The sequence below is a fragment of the Calonectris borealis genome, chromosome 9, assembly GCF_964195595.1.
Source record: "Calonectris borealis chromosome 9, bCalBor7.hap1.2, whole genome shotgun sequence".
Classification (NCBI taxonomy): Eukaryota; Metazoa; Chordata; class Aves; order Procellariiformes; family Procellariidae; genus Calonectris; species Calonectris borealis.
In genome coordinates, this window is record NC_134320.1 from 28,038,866 (window position 1) to 28,060,753 (window position 21,888).

General features: G+C 36.8%; 1 protein-coding gene across 1 annotated transcript in view; it reads right to left on the bottom strand.

Annotated features, from left to right (window-relative positions):
• Nucleotides 1-21,888, bottom strand: part of RSRC1 (arginine and serine rich coiled-coil 1) — a 174,124-nt gene that overhangs the window by 92,245 nt on the left and 59,991 nt on the right. Inside the window, exon 5 of the mRNA XM_075157510.1 lies at nt 5,394-5,430. Within this exon, the coding sequence (XP_075013611.1) occupies nt 5,394-5,430 (37 nt within the window). The remainder of the gene's footprint in view (nt 1-5,393; nt 5,431-21,888) is intronic.

Consider the following 21,888-nt stretch of genomic DNA (forward strand, 5'->3'; position numbering starts at 1 on the left):
TCATTGTCGTGGTCTCAGCCTGAGACGACGTTTTGAAATGGAAATCTCAGACAGTGCTCAGCAACCATGACTTGTCAGGAAATGTCATTTTGGGGATGTGCACCGAGGAGAATACTTTGACAGTAATACGTCATTATTAATTAAATGTTATTAATTAAAAGTGATGAAAATTAGAGGGGTTTTTTTTGGTTCAGGTTACTATAATACTACCACCAAATTGTAGTAAAGGGTACAATTTACTTCCATCTACTTTGAAAAGGTAAACATAAAAGATCTTTTTTAAATATGATTGATCAATCATATGTACTGCATACTTTAAAAATGTGAGCATCCATATGTAAAGCTCACTAAACATGCCCAATTCTCTGCTCTATATGGTGCATTTTTAATCAGGAGTAACAGTTTCCAGGATTGTGTGATGCGCAAAAACCATTTTATGAACTCTGATGACTGCATTTCTCAGTATGGTAGATGGAACATGATGAAAACTGTCATCTACATTCCATATGTTAGATAAAATTGACATTTAAGATACTTAAATATTTTCTAATGTATATAAAATTTTATTTTCTTCTCATCTAATGTTTATCTTACAGGAACACATTCCTGTATGTTCATTTGCAGCTATGTATTTGCATCTTCAGAGAATGCAATGGTTTTAGTTGTAACCTCATGCTAGTCAACAACATTTTGGGCTCAATGCAAAAAAAAAAAATTAATCCAACAGCAGAATTTAGCGTATGTCTACATAAACACAAATATTTATATCCTAAATAGTAGGAGTTAGGTCAAACAGTTAATTAGTTACAAATAGTAATTTGTCTGTGTAACCTATATTCAACACTATTTTATAAGAGGGTCCCAACCTGCTTATTTCCACAAATTCTTAAAATTTGTTAAAAACTTCCAAAAGGTTAGTTATTATCATAATCTTGCCATGAAGACATGAGCAGTGGCTACGTTCTGACACTTAACACTCCAAAAGGAATCACCTATGTATCTATGACCTTTTATGAAGGAAAGTATCAAGAAGATTCAAGTTGAAGATTCAAGTTTAATGTTTACCTGAACAAATAGCAAACCAATGACTATTAAAAGAGTTCATATAAGCAAACCACCTTGTATGTAAAATGCCTTAACTCTATGCATATGCAATAAATGAGAGAGAGATCTGAATGACAGGAATTAGAAAGGAAATAAATGCATCAGCATCTCTCATGACATGACAAGCTACAGACTAACATCTACAAGGCTTATGACACCACTAGCACCTTTCAGCACCGTTTCCCTTCCACTAATCTGATTACCTACCTGATGATAGAAAAAGACTTTACTCGCACGTTTTTATTTCAAGATCATTTCCCACCTTTAGAAGTGCTTCTGCACAACTGCTTCCTGAAGTAGATGGCTCCAGGCTAAAGATCCTTGCCCTATCATAGGGATATACTAATCCCATTGTCGAAATGGGAAGACAATAAAGTTATGAAGTTCAGACAACCCATTACCCAACCTGTGCACACCCTGCCCATGAGGTTATTCTTGCGCCGGAGTGGGGAGGCTTCACAGAATACCCTCTTTTCTTATGAAGAAAAAAAGTGAATTCTGTGCTAAATTGCCATTGCCCTACCCCATGGCCACGCTCCCCTTCTCCTCTAATGCAGTCTCCTATCTCCTGGACTAAAACTGTCCTCTCTAGAGGTGCCTCATCAGCGATCTCACCCAGCAGAGGAATTTGGTCAAAAGCTAAGAATGAGAGACGGGGCATGAAAACTGCAACCCCCCAAGAACACCACGGTGGTTTTCCTAAGGGAATTTTTTTCAGGTTTTGATAATTAGCATTTCATGAAAGGACATGTGAGAAAGAAATGCCTTTTTTAAAAAAACAAAAAAAATTGTGAAAAATCTTGTTTTCAATTAAATACAATTTCAATAGGAAAAAACCCAACCACCCTGGTCAACCTGACACTTCTTCAATAAGAGAGAATTCAAGCTTGCAGAATATAATTGGCCAGCATGGAATTTTGCCAGGATACCAAGATAAACATAATTACTCATATTAAGAGTGTTAATTAATTGTTTGTGAACACAAATAATTGGCTGCTTGGTTTTATAGCTCATTAGAAAGCCAAGAATTCTATTAGACATTGCTGTCCAGTAGCCATGCTAGGACCACTGAGCTGTAATCACCAGAAGTCTGAAACTAAGCCAGTGAAAATCAGGGCGAGGTCGACCACTGAAATAAAGCTCCATGAAAAAAAAACAGTGATACCTAGTAAATAAATATTAACACTTTCTGGATAAAGAAGGGGCTTTTTTTGGTTGGGGTTTTGGTTTTTTGTTGGATTTTTTTTTTGATTGGTTGACCATTTATGCAAATTTTTCTACCAAAGATCTCTTAAAAAAACCAAAGAGCTGCCAGATGGAGTTACCCAATATCAGTTATGAATGAGTGACCCTGATATACGCTACCTGTGACACACGATGCAACTAAAAGTGTAACTGGTGAACTCCAGCAGCTTCCTTGGCAGAGCGACAGTCAGCTTCGCAAGAGCTTCATCCGCACCTGCCGGGGGTTATTGATTAACACACAACACGGGGAGCGCCTGCCTTCTTGGCAGACAATAACTATATTCTTACAAACCGCTGATGGGCTAAACAAGCTATTAATGACAGGTTGCTCTTCATCATTTAAAACGGACAGGCTCTGCTGCTTGACCACAAGGACAAGCAGGTTATTGCTTTGAAATGTTATACAAAAGACACAAATAAGGTATCTCTAATGAGTAAACCACACATATGGCTCCATGGTTCTTTTTTAATAGAGCTATTAATAGAAAACAGGACCTATTCAGAGTTGCAGATCTATAATCACCTATCCCAAGGTTTCTACAGTTTGTTAAAATTTGTTACTCGGAAAAGGAATTAGCGAAGTATAATTCACCAAATAACCACCAAAAATTTTTGGAATACAAGACTGATTCCCCTATGCTTAGAACTTTGCAGTTTCTTTTCTTAACGAGCTAAAAATAAAATAGGCTTCTGAGCGGATGTAGCTGCTGGTGGTCAGCAGGGAGTGCGGCTGCGACCCCCCTGACATCAGCCGGACACAGCGGCCAGCCCCGCTCCCCCAGGAGGGCCAGCTCTGGCTGACGCTGAGAAGCAGGCACACGGACCTGCTGGGAGGTTCTCCAGTCTACAAGGAAAATATTTTTGTTTATGAAAAGCATCTGGTTTTAAACTGGAAGTATTTCCAAGTAACAATTTGTAAAATATTTGCCAAATCTTTGAACAGCAGCTGTTACACTACTTTATCTCCCTCCTGCGTGTAGCTAGATGCTAGATACCAGGATGGCAGAAGCTACTTAAACAAGGGTAAGCAGTAAAATATGGGAACATACAGACCCCATAAGGATTATATCACAAATTGTAACACACCCTTTTTTACAAAAGGGATTAAATAATAGATTACCCAATCAATATAAAGATTCTTCTTTTTTTATAGAGAGAAAAAACTTCTTTACAAGTATTTGGAGATACAGTAATTTAAAATAGTGGAACCAGAACAATCATGTGACTTATTTCTTCTGAGGAATATCCCTAGAGTTTATTGGAGTCCAAAAGGTCTTTGCGAACTTGTCCGACATAATGTTAAGATATAAAACAGTTTCCAGCACGAATACTCCCATCTGTGGGTGTCTTGGGAAACAGTTAATTTCCTTGAACACCTGTTCCCAGGGCAGATTTTTTAAGATCACAGAGAAGAGGAAAAAAGTCTCAAACCTGGAGGTTTTTTGACAGATCTTTCACAGAAATACAAAGCAGCTAATACGTTTAATGAAGACAAATTTTATTCCAACATATAACGAGTTACGCTGTAAAGAACTTAAGGCGTCATTACTCTGCAGAGAATCTTTCCAGCATATTTTCCCCCAAATGCCAGAGAAACCCTGAACGTCAGTGAAAGCAGTGTTCCTGGTCCACCCCCCTGCCCAGGCTACTCACACCCCAGAGAGCCTCTTCCTCCTGCACCCGCTGGTTTGAGGTGACATTATAAATCAGACCTGCAGCTCCAGCTACTGCAGCACTCCCAATTTAGAAAAAGTACCAGTCACGGTCATCTGTCAAGAGTACAGCATCTTTATAATGCATTAGAAAAATTCTCTGAACCCATCAGATTACAACTACCTGACACCAGCAGAGGAATGAAATATTTTAAAAATTTATTTAAGAGATTCAACTAGCATGCAAGATACCAATGAAACTAGCAAACAAGATTAATTTTCAAACTGCTCTAAGAACTATTCATAACACTCAGCTATTTATTCCATTTACCGATTCAAAATACTAGTTGCAATGGAACATTTAATATGCCACCATTATAAAGGGGAAACTGTTGACAACTATGCCAGAATATACATCCTTTTCATCCTGTTGTTACTCCAAGAAGATATTGGTACACAAGCTCCTACAAATCATATTTCCCAAGTGATTCCCAAAATGGGAAGCAACAACAGAAAAGCAATTTTTTCAAATGCTCATGCAGTACATTGTGATAAGATTTTACTTTAATAGCAGTATAGAACAGTATATATTATTTAGATATTACATGAAAAAATTAAACATGAATTTAAATACTTCTCATGATGTACTGAGATATACGTGCCATTAATAGTGAATATTTTGATTTAATGGGATTTAATAATCTGTTTAGATGAACTACTTCATGTTCTGATGATTGCTGATACTAACATCCTAGGCTCAATGAGCTTCAGACTTGTGACAATATTGTATTTTTTCCAGTTTTGATCAACTGATTAGTTTTTAATGCTAAGTATGTCTTGCCATCACTTGAGGTTTGAATATGTTTACTTAAACCAAAAATATTTTGCATCTCAATTATTATTTTATACCGCAGCACTGAAAGGAATTTAAGTCAATACATTATTCATAAAGCAAAAACAAGAGAAAAAACAAAGCTGTGCACTTCTTTCGAAGACTTCAAATTACTAAAACATACCGTATTTATGCATGCAATATTTGATTGTGTGTGTGTCTTCTTTTTTTATCACAAGTTTGCTCTTTTCAGATCAGGATATGCCAAAAATCCAACACCAAACATTTTTTGTTTATAATTAAGGCAATCATCAATCCAAGGATTGTAGTCCATTTTATTTCATCTCTACATCAAAAAAAGTAATTTAAAAAAATTAAAATTCCCTTGAAATGGTAAGATAAATGAAAATGTAAGTGCCTTCACATAATAACAGTAAGCTGACCCTCTGGGAAATGGTTGACTTTCTCAATTCAAGGTATTCAAAGCTCATTCAAAAGTGTTCATTTGGAATGCAGATATCAAAGATGATGCAAATGTTCAAGAGAAAATTAAAACTTACCAGATGTTCTAATCCAGCTTTGATGTTTCCAGAGTCCCTGTAACAGAAGAACAAAAGTTCTAAATAGTTGCTAAACCCTTGTCTACAATGATTTATGTTTAACTCTGAAATGTCAAAGCCATGTAATTTCTCGAGTATATAAAATCTTTACTTTTAATACCTTAATCATTACAATACCGAAAAAGTATCAATTACCCTAACGCATAACTACAGAATTATTTAAAACCTCAAATTTTACCTGCCCTGAAATTGCTATAAACTGTAGCAATGCAACAGGACGCTCATTTAAAAACCAACATTTTTAATATAATTATCCCACTATTCATATTGGAATTAAAAAAAACAAGACAGTGCATAATGCTATTTATCAAATCCACATTCAGTAGCTCATGGTTCTGCTTTGCCAATACTTCAATAATAAAATTCTGTGACCATTTACAAAGGTGATGGAATGAATGAATCTTGTATTAGCTAACTAGGTCGTAGCAGCCATACTGAAACTTTGCATTTGACTCCTGACAGCTGAAAAAAATACAACGTACAGATACAAAAATGAGAAGTAATGTTGCATAAAGACAGCTGCAAAAAAATGGACCAAACTAGCAAAGTAAAAACACTGAAAAGCAAAGAGAATTCAGAGTGAAAATTAATCCTTAACACATCCTGCTATGTAAAAAAGATTACCTGAAAGAAAACCGAAGCAAAACAAATTAAAAAATCCCCAAACCCCAAGCCACCAAACAAGGAGGCTGGTTTCTGCTTTTACTGACTCCAGGTTCTACCTGCTTCCAAAACCATAACCGTGCCCTTTGAGGAAGATGGGCTGCAACCACGGCAGACAAGGAGAAACCGCCCCACAAGTGTTTCAAGTAGGCAGTTACTGAACTATATAATGTATTTATACTTATAATAGTCATTTTTCAACAAATTATTCAACCACATCAAACCACAGGTGCAAAAACCCCAACTATGTTCCTCTAAGACAGCAAACCGTGCATGACTGAGGATTCTGTTCTCTTTAATACTGAGTACAGGGGGTGTAGGGCATAATGTGAAGCTACACACAAAAATGGCTAAATGTATGAAATTTTACTAGATACTGACTAAGGCTACATTCAATTACACATTTTACAACCTTGCTGTACTGTACCTTGCACTTTTTACAGAAAGCTTCTATTTATAATTTCATAAAGCTTTCCAAAAGTCTGCTATGCACTTTTGTTCTATTTGAATATATCGTGAATGAAGCAAGAGAAAAAGAGCACCTTCCTTACACTATTATTTTGTATTTTGAAACAAGAATTGATTATTCGAGTCCATACAATATTTAAACAGAAATCACCTCCCACATCCATTTTTGAGGTGCTAAATGGCCTTAAAGAATTTAATCACTTTGGAAGCAGGATCCAAAGGGCTGACGCGAGGAGCTCCCACCTAATGGTATAAAACCTGCCCTGTTAGTGCTCCGTCTCCTGCACTGTCCCTGTCATGACTTCATCAATATTTGTGCAACTCCTTTCGCCCTGTGCTGAAAGCAGACTTAATTCAATTATAGGTCTCAAAACTGATAAAAAAGGTCCTAAAGTGGAAAATGCGAAGAGATTATTGGCAAATGAATAAAGATTTGTATCGAACTAACACACAAGAGTACAGCAGGGTGGTTTTTTTTTTTTTAATCATTCCCTGTCTTAAGTCTTCTGGGAACAGTGAGTTTCCCTTCCCCTCATGCAGCACATCGATTTCTGAATTAGACTGCAATATTAAATAATTAATATACTTGCCATGATTGATGTTTTGCATTAGTTGAATATTAGGTTATCAATCAAAATCCACTTGGTTTAATGTAATAATATTGAAAAAGTGTCACTGGCTGTTCATCCAATTTGTAGTTGAGGCAGCACAGATAGTAATATTGGTGTTACACAAGGCTCTAACGCAGGAAATGCAGTGGTTGAACATACATAAGGCAAACATTATCAAACTAACCAGGACAAGGTTGAGGTTGTCCTAAATAAACCTTGTGGCACCTGTCACTTCCAATGAAAACCTCCTTCCAGCCAGAGGCTGCCGTGCATCAATCAGCGATGACAACTAGCGAAGCCATGGCACAATTTTATCTTTCTAGTTAAACAATAATTATACAAATAAGACTCCCATTAATACTGTATTTCAAACATTGTGTTTTGCAAAATTAGACCTGTTGCTACAGCTCAGCCTAACACATAACCTTAGATGTCTACAGAATACCTTAATCTTTAATACCATAAACCACTACAAATAAAAGGCAAGAACAGTTTTATGCACATTCACTATTATAATATCATAATATTATAATATAAAGGAACACCATAAGAAAGTTATATTAATTTTATATCACTATCAGGTAATAACATTTTACTCAACTTTTACACCACACAGTTCCCAACAAGATACATATTTGCCTTTCAAACCGTCTCCAGTGCACCACTTTTTTTTTTTTTGCTTCATTAGGCAAGTTTGATTTTATTTTTCTTTTTTCCATCAGAGAAGCTCTGGAATTGTATTTCCCCAATATAGTCAAGAAATCGTGCTGTAAAATACTAGTTGACATGCATATATTTTAAAATCATACATTAAAACCAGTAAGCATAATACTCAGGCTAATCCAAATGTTAGCTTTTGGTAATGCCAGGGGAAAAAATTGCAGCTGAGCTAAATTTGAATCATGGTCATGAGGGACCTGTAACAACAAGCCAGGAATTCAATTAAGCACGTGTAGCCAGCTTTTGGATTACTTAAAACCATAGTGTAGGTAACTAACTGAGGTAGTGTTAACTTATTAGTGCTAGTTCCTTTGCCAGTAAACTAAACTAAACTAAAAATATTCCCCAGCACTTGCTGATAATCCTGATTTTAACCTAGACATATAGTCATGTTCATGAAAGTAGGTTCCCATATAAAACTAACCATTAATCAAGGGAGCTGTAAAATATGCAGTATCTTCAAAATATCTGAACTTTAGCTATTCCAAAATAATACAAGATTTCACTAGTAATTTACTTTTTAATACATTTATAGCAGTTTCACACAGGAATTGTAGAACTAATACTCATTTTTGCACAACAGAGCTAAACAAATTACTGGGTACGTGTAGACCCACTACTTTGGAGCAAAGCACCCTCAAGAAGCTACAGTATTAACATCCTATTACAATGCCAGTGACTTGTTTTGTTACTGTGAGGCTACCCAAAACCAAAGAAATCTAGAGATATTTTTACTTACCACTAAAACAGGCAATTGAACTTGTTCGTAGGTCTCTGTTATACTCTTTACAATGACAAACAATTACAAGAGCCGAGTTTGATCTGTGCTGCTACTCAGATCAGTAGGATCGAACAGGAAGTATCCTGCAATTTTAAAAAATTTATTCCAAACGAAAACAAACCACTTCAGTTCACATTCTTCGGTTCCTCTCAAGTTGTTATCAACTCATTCGCAATACTTCCCTTATAGTCGTAGTTAGTAATTTTCTTTGCCGTAGTTTTTTGGTTAGAATCCACAGGCCTCAGAATAATTCTATGGATTATCTATATCTCTGGATACTATAGGATAATTCAGGTCGAAGGGCCTCTGGAGGTCTGCAGTCAGACCGCCTGCTCAAGGCAGGGTCAGCTGTGAGCTCAAGGCAGGGCTGCTCAGAGTTTTAGCCAGCCTGGTCTTGAAAGGACAATCTCCCTGGGCAACCTGTTTTGCTGAGTAAATGTCCTCACGGGGAGCGTCTTCCCCTCTATCTAGTCCAAACACCTCTTTTTTCAATCTGTACTGGTTGCATCTTTCCTCCTACCACACACCACTTCTCCTGGGTGACCCCCCTCCTCATCGGTCTGGGTGGCTGCTGTCAGGTGGCCTCGAAGCCATCTCTTCTCCAGGCTGAACCACCCCTAGTCCCTCAGGTCCCCTCATGGGGCAAGTGCGCCAGCCCCTGACCATCCTGGTGGCCTGAACTCCACACTAAACAGTCCCAATGTCTGATTTTTCTCCTCAGAAGCCAAATGAATAAATAAATCATCTCATCATTAGCAAGGCCTTTGGCAGAATCCCCTCCAGTTCCACAACATGAACTACAAGCTGCAAAGAACAAGGTCATACGCAGCATTTCGGGTCAGGCTGCACCACACTCTTAAATAAAGGCCTTTTAACTCCACTCTTCATGAATGCCAACGTGTTAGTGTTGTTGATCAGGCAGCATTGTCCCAAGTGGTTACAGATAATTTTCATAGAGCTGTCTCTTAAAAATCTCTTGGATCATTCAACAAGCACATCACATAATACTTTCAATAATCTGTCAAGTATCATTTCAAATTAATCCCTTTTTTGTCCCAGTATTCCTCTTGGATGAAGAGCCTCATAGTGAAAGATGTTCTTGGAACAACTTCATGTTTTCCTGTTCTTTATCCTCACGTTAACATGCTTCTACTGCTTGCAGTCATCTGATGGCCTTCCCTACGGATCTTCCTCCGAGTAGCACACACATCCGCTATTTTTCTTTTGCATATTATCAATCCCCACTTGTATTCTAGATAAACAACCTCAAAATAAACCGCTGAATCTCTTCAGAAGTCTTCAGAACTTCTTTATGAACTTCAGCAGGTGACAATATATTAAACGCTCGCCAATACAAGCACCACGAAACAGGATAAACATGCCAAACCCAGCTTGAGTGGTGGTCTAGTCCCTTCATAAGGTCTATGTTGAAGGTAAATACAGGGAGAGAAGACAGAAATGCGAAAAAATAAGCCTTAGATGTTAGGAATTATACCAAGGGGTATGGTGAAGAGGATGAGTGAGGCTACTGCCATAAACGTCATAGCCACTGCCTCTCCTGTCTTGAGCTTCTTCAGTTAGTGACGAGTCTACGCTCGTCAAAGTGAGGAACAACACGGCCAAAGTGAGGAACAGTCTTACTAAATGCAACTATAGTGGAGGGGACAGCTATGGGAGCAGTAGACTAGTCAGCTATCTCTAGACCTTTCTTTTTGTATATCATCTTTATTTTAGCAGATTGGCATCTCAAATTCAATGAGGCCTTTGCCTCATCATTTTCTGCTTCTGATACATAGTCTTCTCAAAGCTGATCTGCCAAGAGATGCTTAGCTTGTCAGTAGGCACTGGACGGGGGGGGGAAGTAATCTAAATCAGATTCAGATAAGGAATTTATTACGCTAGCCTTGACTACTCAATCTAGCAGCATTGTTAATACTCCAAATTTCTGAGTAAATCCCAGCAAATACCACCACCACCACCAGTCGATAGCAATCTCCTTTCTCTCTCAGAACATGGAAATCTCCCACCTAAAACTCTGCCAACTTGTGGCAAGATCATCTCTCCCAATGGTGAGTTTAAAGGCCAATATCTCATGATTTCCCAGACTAGAGTTGGGCCCTGTATATTCCTGGGAAGAAGAAAATTAGGTTTCCACGTGATTGCACACAAATCTTTGCTGGATTTACTTTCCTCGTCCTCAAAAGTCTGTACAATGAGATTGAAGGTATTTCCAGGCATCAAATTTTAGAGGAGGAGGAAAATAAGGAATAGTTTTTTCTCACTGAAGTTTTAAACTTTTTTCTAACCTTTATCGCGCATGCACATTTTGAAATAAGGCATCGTGTGTACTCATACACACACAGTTTAATCACAACTGGATGGGTAGCCTGAACAATGCACTTGTGACCTTATCACCCTTTAGTGATGCATTTACGCAAACGTGTAAACCACGTTATATTCTGGAATAGCATCACTGACTAATCTTAAGCTCACAGAACATGCCAGACATCCAGAGCAGAACAGTCACGGCCAGATCATGCCTTTGTTCAATTGCAGAAAAATAAAAGCCTAGTATAGAAAAAAGTATTGTCTCCCTATCGGCAACAACTAGAATACACACACGTGATTATTACATTTGCACAGTGACTGTTCAGAAGGCACGACATATTTGAAGTTCTTCCCTGAGCTAGCTTGAATTTCAGCTTCAGAGTTAGAGAATCCTGGATGCAGTTTTTAGAAACGGATATCCCCATCATATTCCACTAAATTTTATAGGTTTTGTAGTGTTGTGTTTTCTGTAAAATTATAGGCTGGTGTTTCCAAATCCGACTTCAGACCACAGATACTTATTTCAGTAGGCTTTGAAAGTCACAAAGATTACATAAAAATCTAAGCCCTATGCCTGTCCTCTCCTTCAATACCATCTTTAAGAGGACAGTGCCGATTCTCCTAGGTGAACGGGTAAATTCATACCTACTGACTTTCGATGACAAGCTGGTCCAATACCACACCAGTGGTCTGGCAGAACTGCTGGTAAAGACTACGTAACGTGCAAAAACAGAATAAAAGACGCGTTATTCTTCAACACTACTACTTAACATCATCTGGGTTACAAAGACAAACCTGAAAAGTAGGGCTATATTTTTTGTAGCCATAAGTGGAAGTTACATCAAAGGGAGTATACAAAAGGCAAGAGGAGAAAACCATAAAAGAAAGCTATTTCCTCCTGCCTCTCTTATACAAAGATGAAGGGAAAAAACTCGAGTTTTTTGAAAGTAACCAAATAACATACCCAAACAATATTACCAATAATGAAAATCAAAATCCTTGCAATCTACTACTTACATAAGTTACACAGATATTTTCAGCACTACATGTACCTCAAAGAGAATCCCTTGACAGTTACAATGGCTCTAAGAGTTGTGGCTCCTTGTATCTAAAAACCCTGTCTCCTTCCACCATTGGAAGATCCAAACAACCAATAAAATGACTATGAAATAAAATAGTGAAAGTAATTTAGCGGTGCAATGTCAACATCAGAGAGGGTTAGGGAACAGTTAGAGAATCCTTCACTCTGCTAGAAAACGCACCCATGATATTTTTGAAAAAGTGTGGAATGTTGTTTTGCTTTTACTTAATATCAGATTCAAATGGTCTGGAACTGATCCTGAAGTGTAAAGACTCCAAAGCTGGTGGTGTTTTGCTCAGTGGCTCTCTCACTCCAGTCAACCAAAGAATTTATTCCACTCAGGGAAAAAATGGTAAGGAGTTTGGCCAATTACTAATTTAAACATAATAAAGATTCAAGAAGATCGTATCAAGGTCACTTATCAAAAGCAGGGAAAAAAGCGGACGTCAACCTCCCCACACAAACACATACGGAATAACTTGGAACTGCTGTAGAACTCAGTAGCCTATAATGCAAGCTAAATTGAATCATGCTAAAACCAGGGACTTTAAACAGGACTTAAGGTGAAACAATTTTCATAGTATGTTATCTTGGAGAGAAGAAAAATCAGTACCCAAGAGACCTTATTGAATATTCAAGAAGGATGGTGGTGGTGGAAATATATAACCCTGGCTCAGGGGTTAAGAGTAAAACTCAAGATTACTCTTTACTCAAGAATAAAATTCAAGATTTTATGCAATGGAAATAAATACTGAAACTAAATGGGGGAGGGAGAGCGGGGGCGGGGGGGAGACAAAATACAGTGTTGATAGAATCAATATTTTCAAACAGACCCTACCAAAAAATCCTTTTTCTCCTTAAATATTTCACAGATAAACAAGAGCCAAAATAACCACCCCAAAAAGCTCCCAATTCTGCTCCACCAAGACTTCAGGTCAGATATGGAAATCCTATAAATTATCAAAGCAGATTTTTTTATCCTGGTTGCCAGTTCAAGCTCTTCCTCGGATAAACCTGGCAATTCAAAGGACCTCATAACATGCAAGTCCTTGGAGTTTTTATATGCAGAGTGGTTTTTTGTTGTTTTTTTTCCCTGGGTTTTGGTTGGTTGGATGGGTTTTTGTCCTCCTGTTCTATGCATGGGGTTCCCTTCACAAAGAGTAAAACCTTGTTAATCAACGTTTGCATTCCCAGCAAACATAAACAAGCTTCAGGCTTTGGAATCTCACTGTCTCTGTTAACCAGATTATTTGGTAGTCTTAAATAAATTAGACAACTTTGGCCTATTTTACCTTTTCTATAATATTATTTAGTAGATATTCAATTAAAACACATCCTGTAGGTGAAAGTGTATGAAAACATTTCCGTAATGGACATTAGTGGTAGTAGGAAGTGTTGCCAATTAGCCTCAAAGTACAAAATAGATTACAAAAGTAGCAAAAAGCCCAGCAGTGTAAATGCACAGAACGCTGCACTGAATATTAAACAAAGCAGAGCAAGTTTTAATGTTGGTAAGCATAACTATAGTAAAAACTCTCCGGACTAGTAAAGAGTGTTACAGGTTAATGAGGAACATATAAAGAGTGCACAATAATTATCATACCTAACACCTTACCATCTGTGTTTGGATGGCTGCAGAATATAAACACAGTTTATGAGCATTAAGTCTGAAACTAATTACACATGTATTTCTATTAGCATACTGTTAGGATAAATATTTAAAATTATTTTCCTCAGCTGCACTCAACTCTGAGTATTGAAGAATATTAGATTTAAGTGTAAGTCAGTGAGAAAATTTAAATGTTCTAGGCACTAAAACAATTTGAGTACAATCAATTTTCCATTTTCTGAAAGCTTTAAATCCTCATTCACCCAATTACTACTGTACTTAACCTAATGAAATTTTATTCTGCAGGAACAATACTATTCTTAAACAAATTTTTGAAAAATATAAGATTAAAAACTTCTAGACAAAGAATAAACTCCTAGAGAAAAGATGCAAATAAAATTACTATCATAATCTTTTGGTTTTTATTTGCAAGTATAAAACTGAAGAGAAACAAAAGCATGGAACATAGCATCTGTCATATCAGAATATAAAAAGATGATCCTGGCACAAAATGAAAAAGCTCTAATTCATTTGCAAATCAAGCCTGCCAGTTCTATTTCAAGCTGGCGGTAACTGTCAAGAGTTAACAAGATAATCACTTTCAATCCTGCCTTCAATGGTACATTACACTGTTATTCCATTCAATAAGGCCGTTCTTTGGGGCACTAGATGAATGGTTTTCATTTCTAACTCACACAAAAAGTTGCAAAAAAAATCCATGGGGCTTAAGAAAGAAATCCCTTTATGGGCATTTATCTGCCGGCACTTGCTTTTAGGCAAAATGAGATATTTGGATACATTGGTGTCCATTCACTTCCTCTATTCCTTCAGGCCCTAAGTCTGTTGATAAAAAAAAAAAAAAAAAAAAAAGCACACAAGGAAACCTCAAGCCTGTTTCATTTTTTTTTAAACTATCTATGCACATTAAACAAGTTCTGTAATAATGTTTTGTAAATACTTCAGGAATACATAGCTCACTACACACTGAGATGACATTGTAATTGAATGGATCCATCTTTGTCTAAATTCATTAGAAACTGTACAAAAAAATAGTAAATGCCCATGAAAATTGTGCTTAGGGAAACAATAACCAGCTCCTCATTAAATGTTCAATAAAAATAAAGTTACCAATTAAAGGCACTCTACCTATGAAACAACTTAATCTAGAATTTGTCAGTATTCATTATTTGTAAATTTTTTTTAAAGAATCTGTGCTATGCGTTCTTCCCAAAAGGATAAAATCTTATAGAAGTTTATTAAGTTATTAAGTATTTAAAACTTATTTGCTGGCACACAGCTTTCTACTAATTTCTGCAAAAAAAAACCCCTTCGTGTTTTCGCTTATTGCTCAAAATCCATATTGTAAGATACTACTTTCATGTTACAGCTGCATTGTACAGATATGCATTCTATTATTGAATATTCTGCAGTGACAATTTAAATCTACTACACTAACTTTACAACCAAATCACTAAATCTTATCTTTTTTTTTTTCTTTCTTTAAATCCCCATAGGTCTCAGTTCACAGAACAAAGCTAATATCTGTATTTAATATCTTAACTGAGTTAAACTTATCCAGCCTCAGGTCTGTTACCCATAATCAATGCCAACAAGCACACTGTCAACACCCATCTGTAGATACAGGGTTTTTTTTTTTTAAATAAAAATAAATAAAATTTTCCTCAAACTCAGGGACCCATGTTGCCAGTCACTTCTTATGCTATTTGCATACCTTACAAAGAAGATTTTTGATCGTCTTTATAATCCATCACTACAAGTCAGACAACTTTTTCCACACAACCCTCATGCAAATGCTCCTTTTATGAGAAATCTAAACACCAGAAGTTACCAGCGGACTCGCAGGCTTTGGTTTTGTTCTTTGCACTTCACAAGTTTCTTCAGAGGTTCTAAACAGAAAGATGGTCTCATAATTAAAAAAATACTGTAACAAAACCAAACACTATATGCCTGTATTTATGTGGCATTAGAACACAGTCATTTTTGCTGCCCTACTGCCCCTGCTTCCCAAAAAGAAAGAATATAAAATAAAAATGAATTAAACGTTCACACACTTTGGAAGGACCTTGAAAGAGCACAAGATGTTGCACTTAAAACACAAATTAATAGAAAGTGAACAGATGGATTTCAAATAGCAGGTCATGGCTTTAGATAAGACTAATACAGTCCCGAAAAAAACAGGAGCCTGCCATAGAAGTGTAGGATGTGTTTCCTCCCTCTCTAGCCAGCAGCAGTACAACGCCAGTTCGGCTTAATTGTTTTTAAATCAATTGATTTAAAAAAACAAAATAAAACAAAAAACCCCAAACCAAAACAAAACCCACCCTCCATTCTGTAAAGCAGACGTTCGGATTAAAAAGCAAAGATAAGCAGCAGAGTAACTCTCCAGTACAGATAGGTATTTGTTTCTAGCATTCACAACTGATTAATTTCCACAGCTCACGTGAAAGACCAGGATGCCCCAACAGTCCCAGGACACATACATTTTAAGGCCAAAGACTTAGAAAAGGTAGTTTCACGTTTCCATTATTACTGAAGATGCGTGCAGCACTTTGGCAACTGTGGTCAAGTTCAGCTGAGACCCACAAAGTGCCACTTTACTGAATTCCACCGCTTGTGACTGCATTTGATCCATTTTTAGCACACTGAAACCTCGTGCTTTTTTAGGCATCACTGTTGGGAGGTATAAAAATCCAATTTGTAAATGCTTTTTCACTGTTCCTCTTTGTGTCCCTGCAGTTTGGTTTTGTCGCTTTAGTTTAATTCCTCTACGTTCTTTCATCTGGCCTGAATTTATCTCCCTAAGGAATGCAGGGGCACACTCAGAATATACTCGAAATGTTTAAAATATGTTTAAATGTCAGATAGGCACAGGTTTTCATTCCTATACAAGGTAAAAAATTTTTCTTCTCCTGAAAAAAGCAGATCCACTTGATCTCAGAATATTTAGTTTCTATCTCCTCAACTAGTTCAGCTAACACAGCTTGTAGCATTTCTGGTCATGAGAGACTTGAGTTTCAGGCTGTATTTCACAATTAAACAGTTTGTTTCTGTTACAACTCAACGTAGCCCTAAAGAAAGCCTTTGAAAGTCTTTTGGTTTCTGTAAGACAGCCATTCCAAGCAGTCCGAGCATACGCAGAGAGGTAGAAGTAGCTCAGAAGATTCTCCAACATAAGTCTGACATGAGGGAGAAGCCCCTTTTGTTACATGAATAACATGAACAAACCTCAACGGACACATTAATAACAAACCTGGAGGATTTACCATCACTACTATGTGACTGCAGCCATTTTCAGTTCAAATAAAATTACCGTACCTATTTTTGAAGGTACAATTTGCATCCTCCGCAGTATCTCCTCAGCATTCAGATGCATCTTATCCTACGTGACTCTAGAGTTTTGTACATGTTTTTCAATACTTTGAGGTTGATAAGTTATGGAGAGCATCACACAGATCCTTTTATTTTAAGCGGAAGACTCACAAATTCTTCTAAAAGGCTGTTTTGTTAAAGCCCAGATGAATTTTGAAAACATATTCAATATGAAAAAGGTTTCTTTCAAGTCTGACTTTCAGTAAGGAAAAACGTGGTATCTTCTACTAACAACTTCTATGTTGGGCTGTGTTGCAAGACAAATTTATAAAATTTAAAAAGGTAGAGCTTAAGTTGTTCAAGCTTGATAGGAAATTAGTTCCTTGGCCACAAATAGAGGGAAAGAAATAATATTTCATCAAAATAGAAAAAAATAAAAATTGATTGCAAATCTCAAACATATCGGACCAAACCCAAGCCTAACAGACAGTGACAAAAATAATCTGAAAGTGCTTTAAAATTAATGGAAAGGTTAGAAAAAACCAAACCAAAACAAAACCAGCTAATTGAAGCTCATGAAGAAGAAGATCTGGAACAGGACAGCTCGATAGAGATCACTAAAGCGATCCCATTTACAGCAGTTCCCACTTCAGCACCTTTGTTTTTACGGCATTCAGTCCAAAACAATGCTGGCTACCTGTATGCTTACAAATCATCAATCACTGATGACTGATTAAAAGCGCTTTTAAATACATGTAATAGCAAAGATCAGAACTTGTAGCGTATATTGATGATAATATTTCAGTATTCAAGAATAAAGACCTTCAGAGTTGTCAAAAAAAAAAATCTGTCACACTTGGACCTAGTCACAGTGGATTTGTACCTAATACAGCTACATCGAGATTGTAGAGAACAGACTAATTTCCTTAAATTATCTGACAAGGCTAATAGTTCTCTTGATTCCAAGAGCAATTAACTCTCCACTAATTCAACAGCGGCACTAGACAACTAACACTAATAGGTCTGTATCTTGCTTATTTGTTATTTCTTTCTCCAGCATTTGTAATGGCCTCTGACTATATAATTTACAAGTCTGTTATTATTTGAGAACATTAATCAATGCTAAAATTGCTTTTGGTCTTGTGTTTATTACACACCTACTACTCAGAGAGAAACTTCAGAAGCAATAGATGTATTCAGGACATTGCTATGCCTGTGTTGAAAACACTGATACTGTCTAGAATTTGATGTCCAAAACATTAGGGTGAGTTAAGTAAACAAGAAAAGCTCTGCAAGTTCCAGTAAATCACAACTTATATTTTTCGTAGAAAATTTTACAGCCTACAAAAACCCCATCGAGTAATGCCATCTAAACACTTCATGCTGGTTGATTTGCACCAAAACCTCCTTAAGGCTTCATTCATTCTTCAATTGTTAAGTCTACTGCTCTTACCACATCACATTGGTCTTACTCATTTTATTCTCCAAAATGCTTGCTTTCATTAATATGCTTTTAACCTTTTACTACCATGAAAAGACTAACATAATCTATTTTATTTGGCATTTAGCATTCCCAGCACTTCACAGAGAAAGTCTCCGGTGAAAACAGAGAGCAGTACTGGCTTCGCAAGAGGGAGCAAACTGCCGAGAAGTGGCCAGCCAAAGCCTGGACCAGAAATCTTGCTAGGCATTTTGTATTTTGGCATTCCTTCAATGAAATTAAAATAATTAGTATTGCACACTACTGATTTACCACCAAGTGGACCAAAATTAGAAGAAAAGACAAAAATATAAAACATGTCTCTTTCTACAGCCAAGATTTCCCTCAAAGATTATTTTTCTAATATGAAGCCAAAAGATTCCTGAAAAAAAAAAAAAAAAAAAAAAACATAAACGTGGCAGGCTCCAAGGAAACTTGGATCTTAAGCATTTTGGAGCTTGAAGATTAAAACCAGCACTTCCTATCGTACCTGCAAATATTAGAAGTGAAACATTCTACAAAAACATCTTTTGAACAAATAAGCGGCCAGATCCTTCAACAGCAGCAATTTCTAGAGGAGTCACACACCATACAAAAAGACCTGGAAATGTGGATGATCAAGCTGATGACTGAGCAAGCACTTCCAGTGAAAAGGATTTTTAACCTGCAAAAAACCCAGCAAATATCCAACAACCACCTCAAGTTACAAACCTAACTAACAAATTGTAGCCCCACATCACAAAGCCTACTTCAAGTTCTCAGCAGCACTGTTCTTTGGTCTTCTCTGGAGAAGTAAGTTGGAGCTAGATGCCTATTAGTCCATAAAAGTTACCTTAATCCCTATATTTTTAGTACCCATTTCAATTCACCTCAGTTAACATTATTTAGGACAGGAGACATGCTGAACCTACACAGACCTCCCTCGACAGACTTTGTATCGACACAAGACAACGAACTCTGCAACAGAAATGACTTTGATCACACATCCCCTCCAGCACTCGCCTACCTAGCTGCTCATGAAGGACCTCCTGAACCATTACAGACCGATGCTCTAAGACAAGCCAAAAGTGGTGCTGGGTTTCATTAAAATGTTAATTTTTACAGCAAATTAAGGCAGACAATTCAGGGTGGTAGCCTCAACCATCCCAGAGTTAGTCGCCCTTGTGTGTGAATCAAGCTTTTACATTCTTTCAAAGGAGGAGCAGACACTAGAGCGAGCAACCCCTTTGCTAACAGAAAATTTTGCCTCTCTATGATGCTATCAGAACTAAGGATTTTTTTCTACTTTATTACAATACTTTTCATATTTGTCTTATTTCGCTCTTCTTAAGAAATGTATTCCAGACAGTCTTACTGATGTTAAATAGAGTAACGTGAATACTTTGCTAACTACGATGAGAAGACTATGGTAGAGAACATTGGAGTATCTGTGCTCTGAAAGAGACTGAAGTCAGACTTAAGAAAAAAGAATATAACAAATTCAGAATACAGAATGACTGCGCAGACTGATGGACTGATCTACAGAAATAGCATATTGATATTGCTGAAAAAAAATCTAGTATATTGGCTCTTTTCCTAGATTTTCAGTTTTGGCTTAAAGTTATAATTGCAATATACAAAATTACTATGTCTTGCAAAGAAGTGCCAGAAACCAGTGTCCCTAGAAACTGGAACTGGAACCATTCCAAGCAATCAAACACGTTCATGTAACAATGGTCAGGACCGAGTGGCCTTTTACACAATGGCATGACAGGATAAGCCACCTACTTAACTTTCTGTTCAAGCAAGATATTGGAAAGTTAGGTGAACATTTGCGCATAATAATTTTCAGTCATTCAAAACTGGTCAAGATGCTGTTCTAACACCGTAAGCAAACAATATATAACATATTTACATATATATCTCTCTCTCTCTCCTTCCTCTGGTCATTGTGGCTTTCAGTCAACGAGGTCAGCCTGCAAGATTAGCATTTGGACGGGTAACTGTTACACCAGTACCAAGAGCAGATAATAGAAGAAACTGGAGGAATCAACTGAAGAAATTTAAAAATAAAGTTGAAAACCTTGTACCTACATGCAATTGAGGGAAAAAGAGTTTAGTTAGCTATGCATATTTTTTTTGCCCAGCAGTAGAAAGAAATACAGCATAACCAACACCTAGGGTAAACAAAAATGTTCAAACTGGATATAAGATGGGTGAAATCATTTCAACCACAGAGAAAAATTTGCAAACTCTGCCTGATATCTGGAATTTAAGGTAGACTCTTTTTCTTGTACATCTGTAATGATGGAAGTTACACAAACCAATGGAAAAAACATCTAAAATGTCCAGTCTGTACACACGACATAGCCTAGCACGTATTTCTTGGTGTACTACAAAAGCACAAAAAAAAAAAAAAAAAATCGTCTTCTTAAAGGCTTTCCTTTTGCCCATTCTATGTACGGCACTTACGTCATTCATCATGACTACAGTAACGAGGAAGGCTGAAATTAGCACTCTCTAGAGCATCTATACACTTGCAGGATATCAGCAGATGTGATTGTTGAATGACAAAAAGGCAAGTGCTGAGAAATATTTGAGAATACTATAATAGCCCAGCACCAGGTAGATTTTTTTTTTTTAAATTAAAATATAGACCCCAAAGTCATAGCCAAGGGAATTCACTCTCTTGAATGTGGAATTGATCTGAATGCAATTACTTTACTCTTTTTAGCTCCATTTGACTTTGAACTAAACATCAATTAGTGCACAAACATAATACTGCAAGATCTGTTAACTCCAATACTGATTTTTCCATAAAAGATCTAAAGCAAATTTATTGGCCTTCATTTAATAGCTTTCAGCAATCACAAATATCACACATGAAAGCTCAACTTCATTTTCTGATGGTCACTTAAACCCTTAATTCTCACAATAAAACTCTCTTAGTCTTAGTTTTAAAACCCTTAAATTAGCAAACAAGACACCACATAATATATGCTATAAGCATAGGTCTTCTCTGAAAAGCTGGGACCTTCAAGTGCTTCAGCTGCAATACAAGCCGTTGAGCCATGGCCAATATAAACTAATTTGAATAATCAATATGACAACCTTATTTTTCTAATGCAAACAGGATTGATACAGTAAGGTGTCTCACTGCCACATCACAGTCATGGCCTCTTTTAACCCCTAATTAGATTTAGGCGATTATCCCTGCTCTTCCTTACAAGTGTACAGCCCGGATAAGAGATGACAAAAGCTATCTGCCACTTACTCAGCCTTTGCAGACTGCAGGTTATCCAGGGAGATACAGGGTAAGATCAGCAAACAATTGTTATTCATATCATCTACAGTTTTAAGATAGTCACAGTTTTCCATACATGCT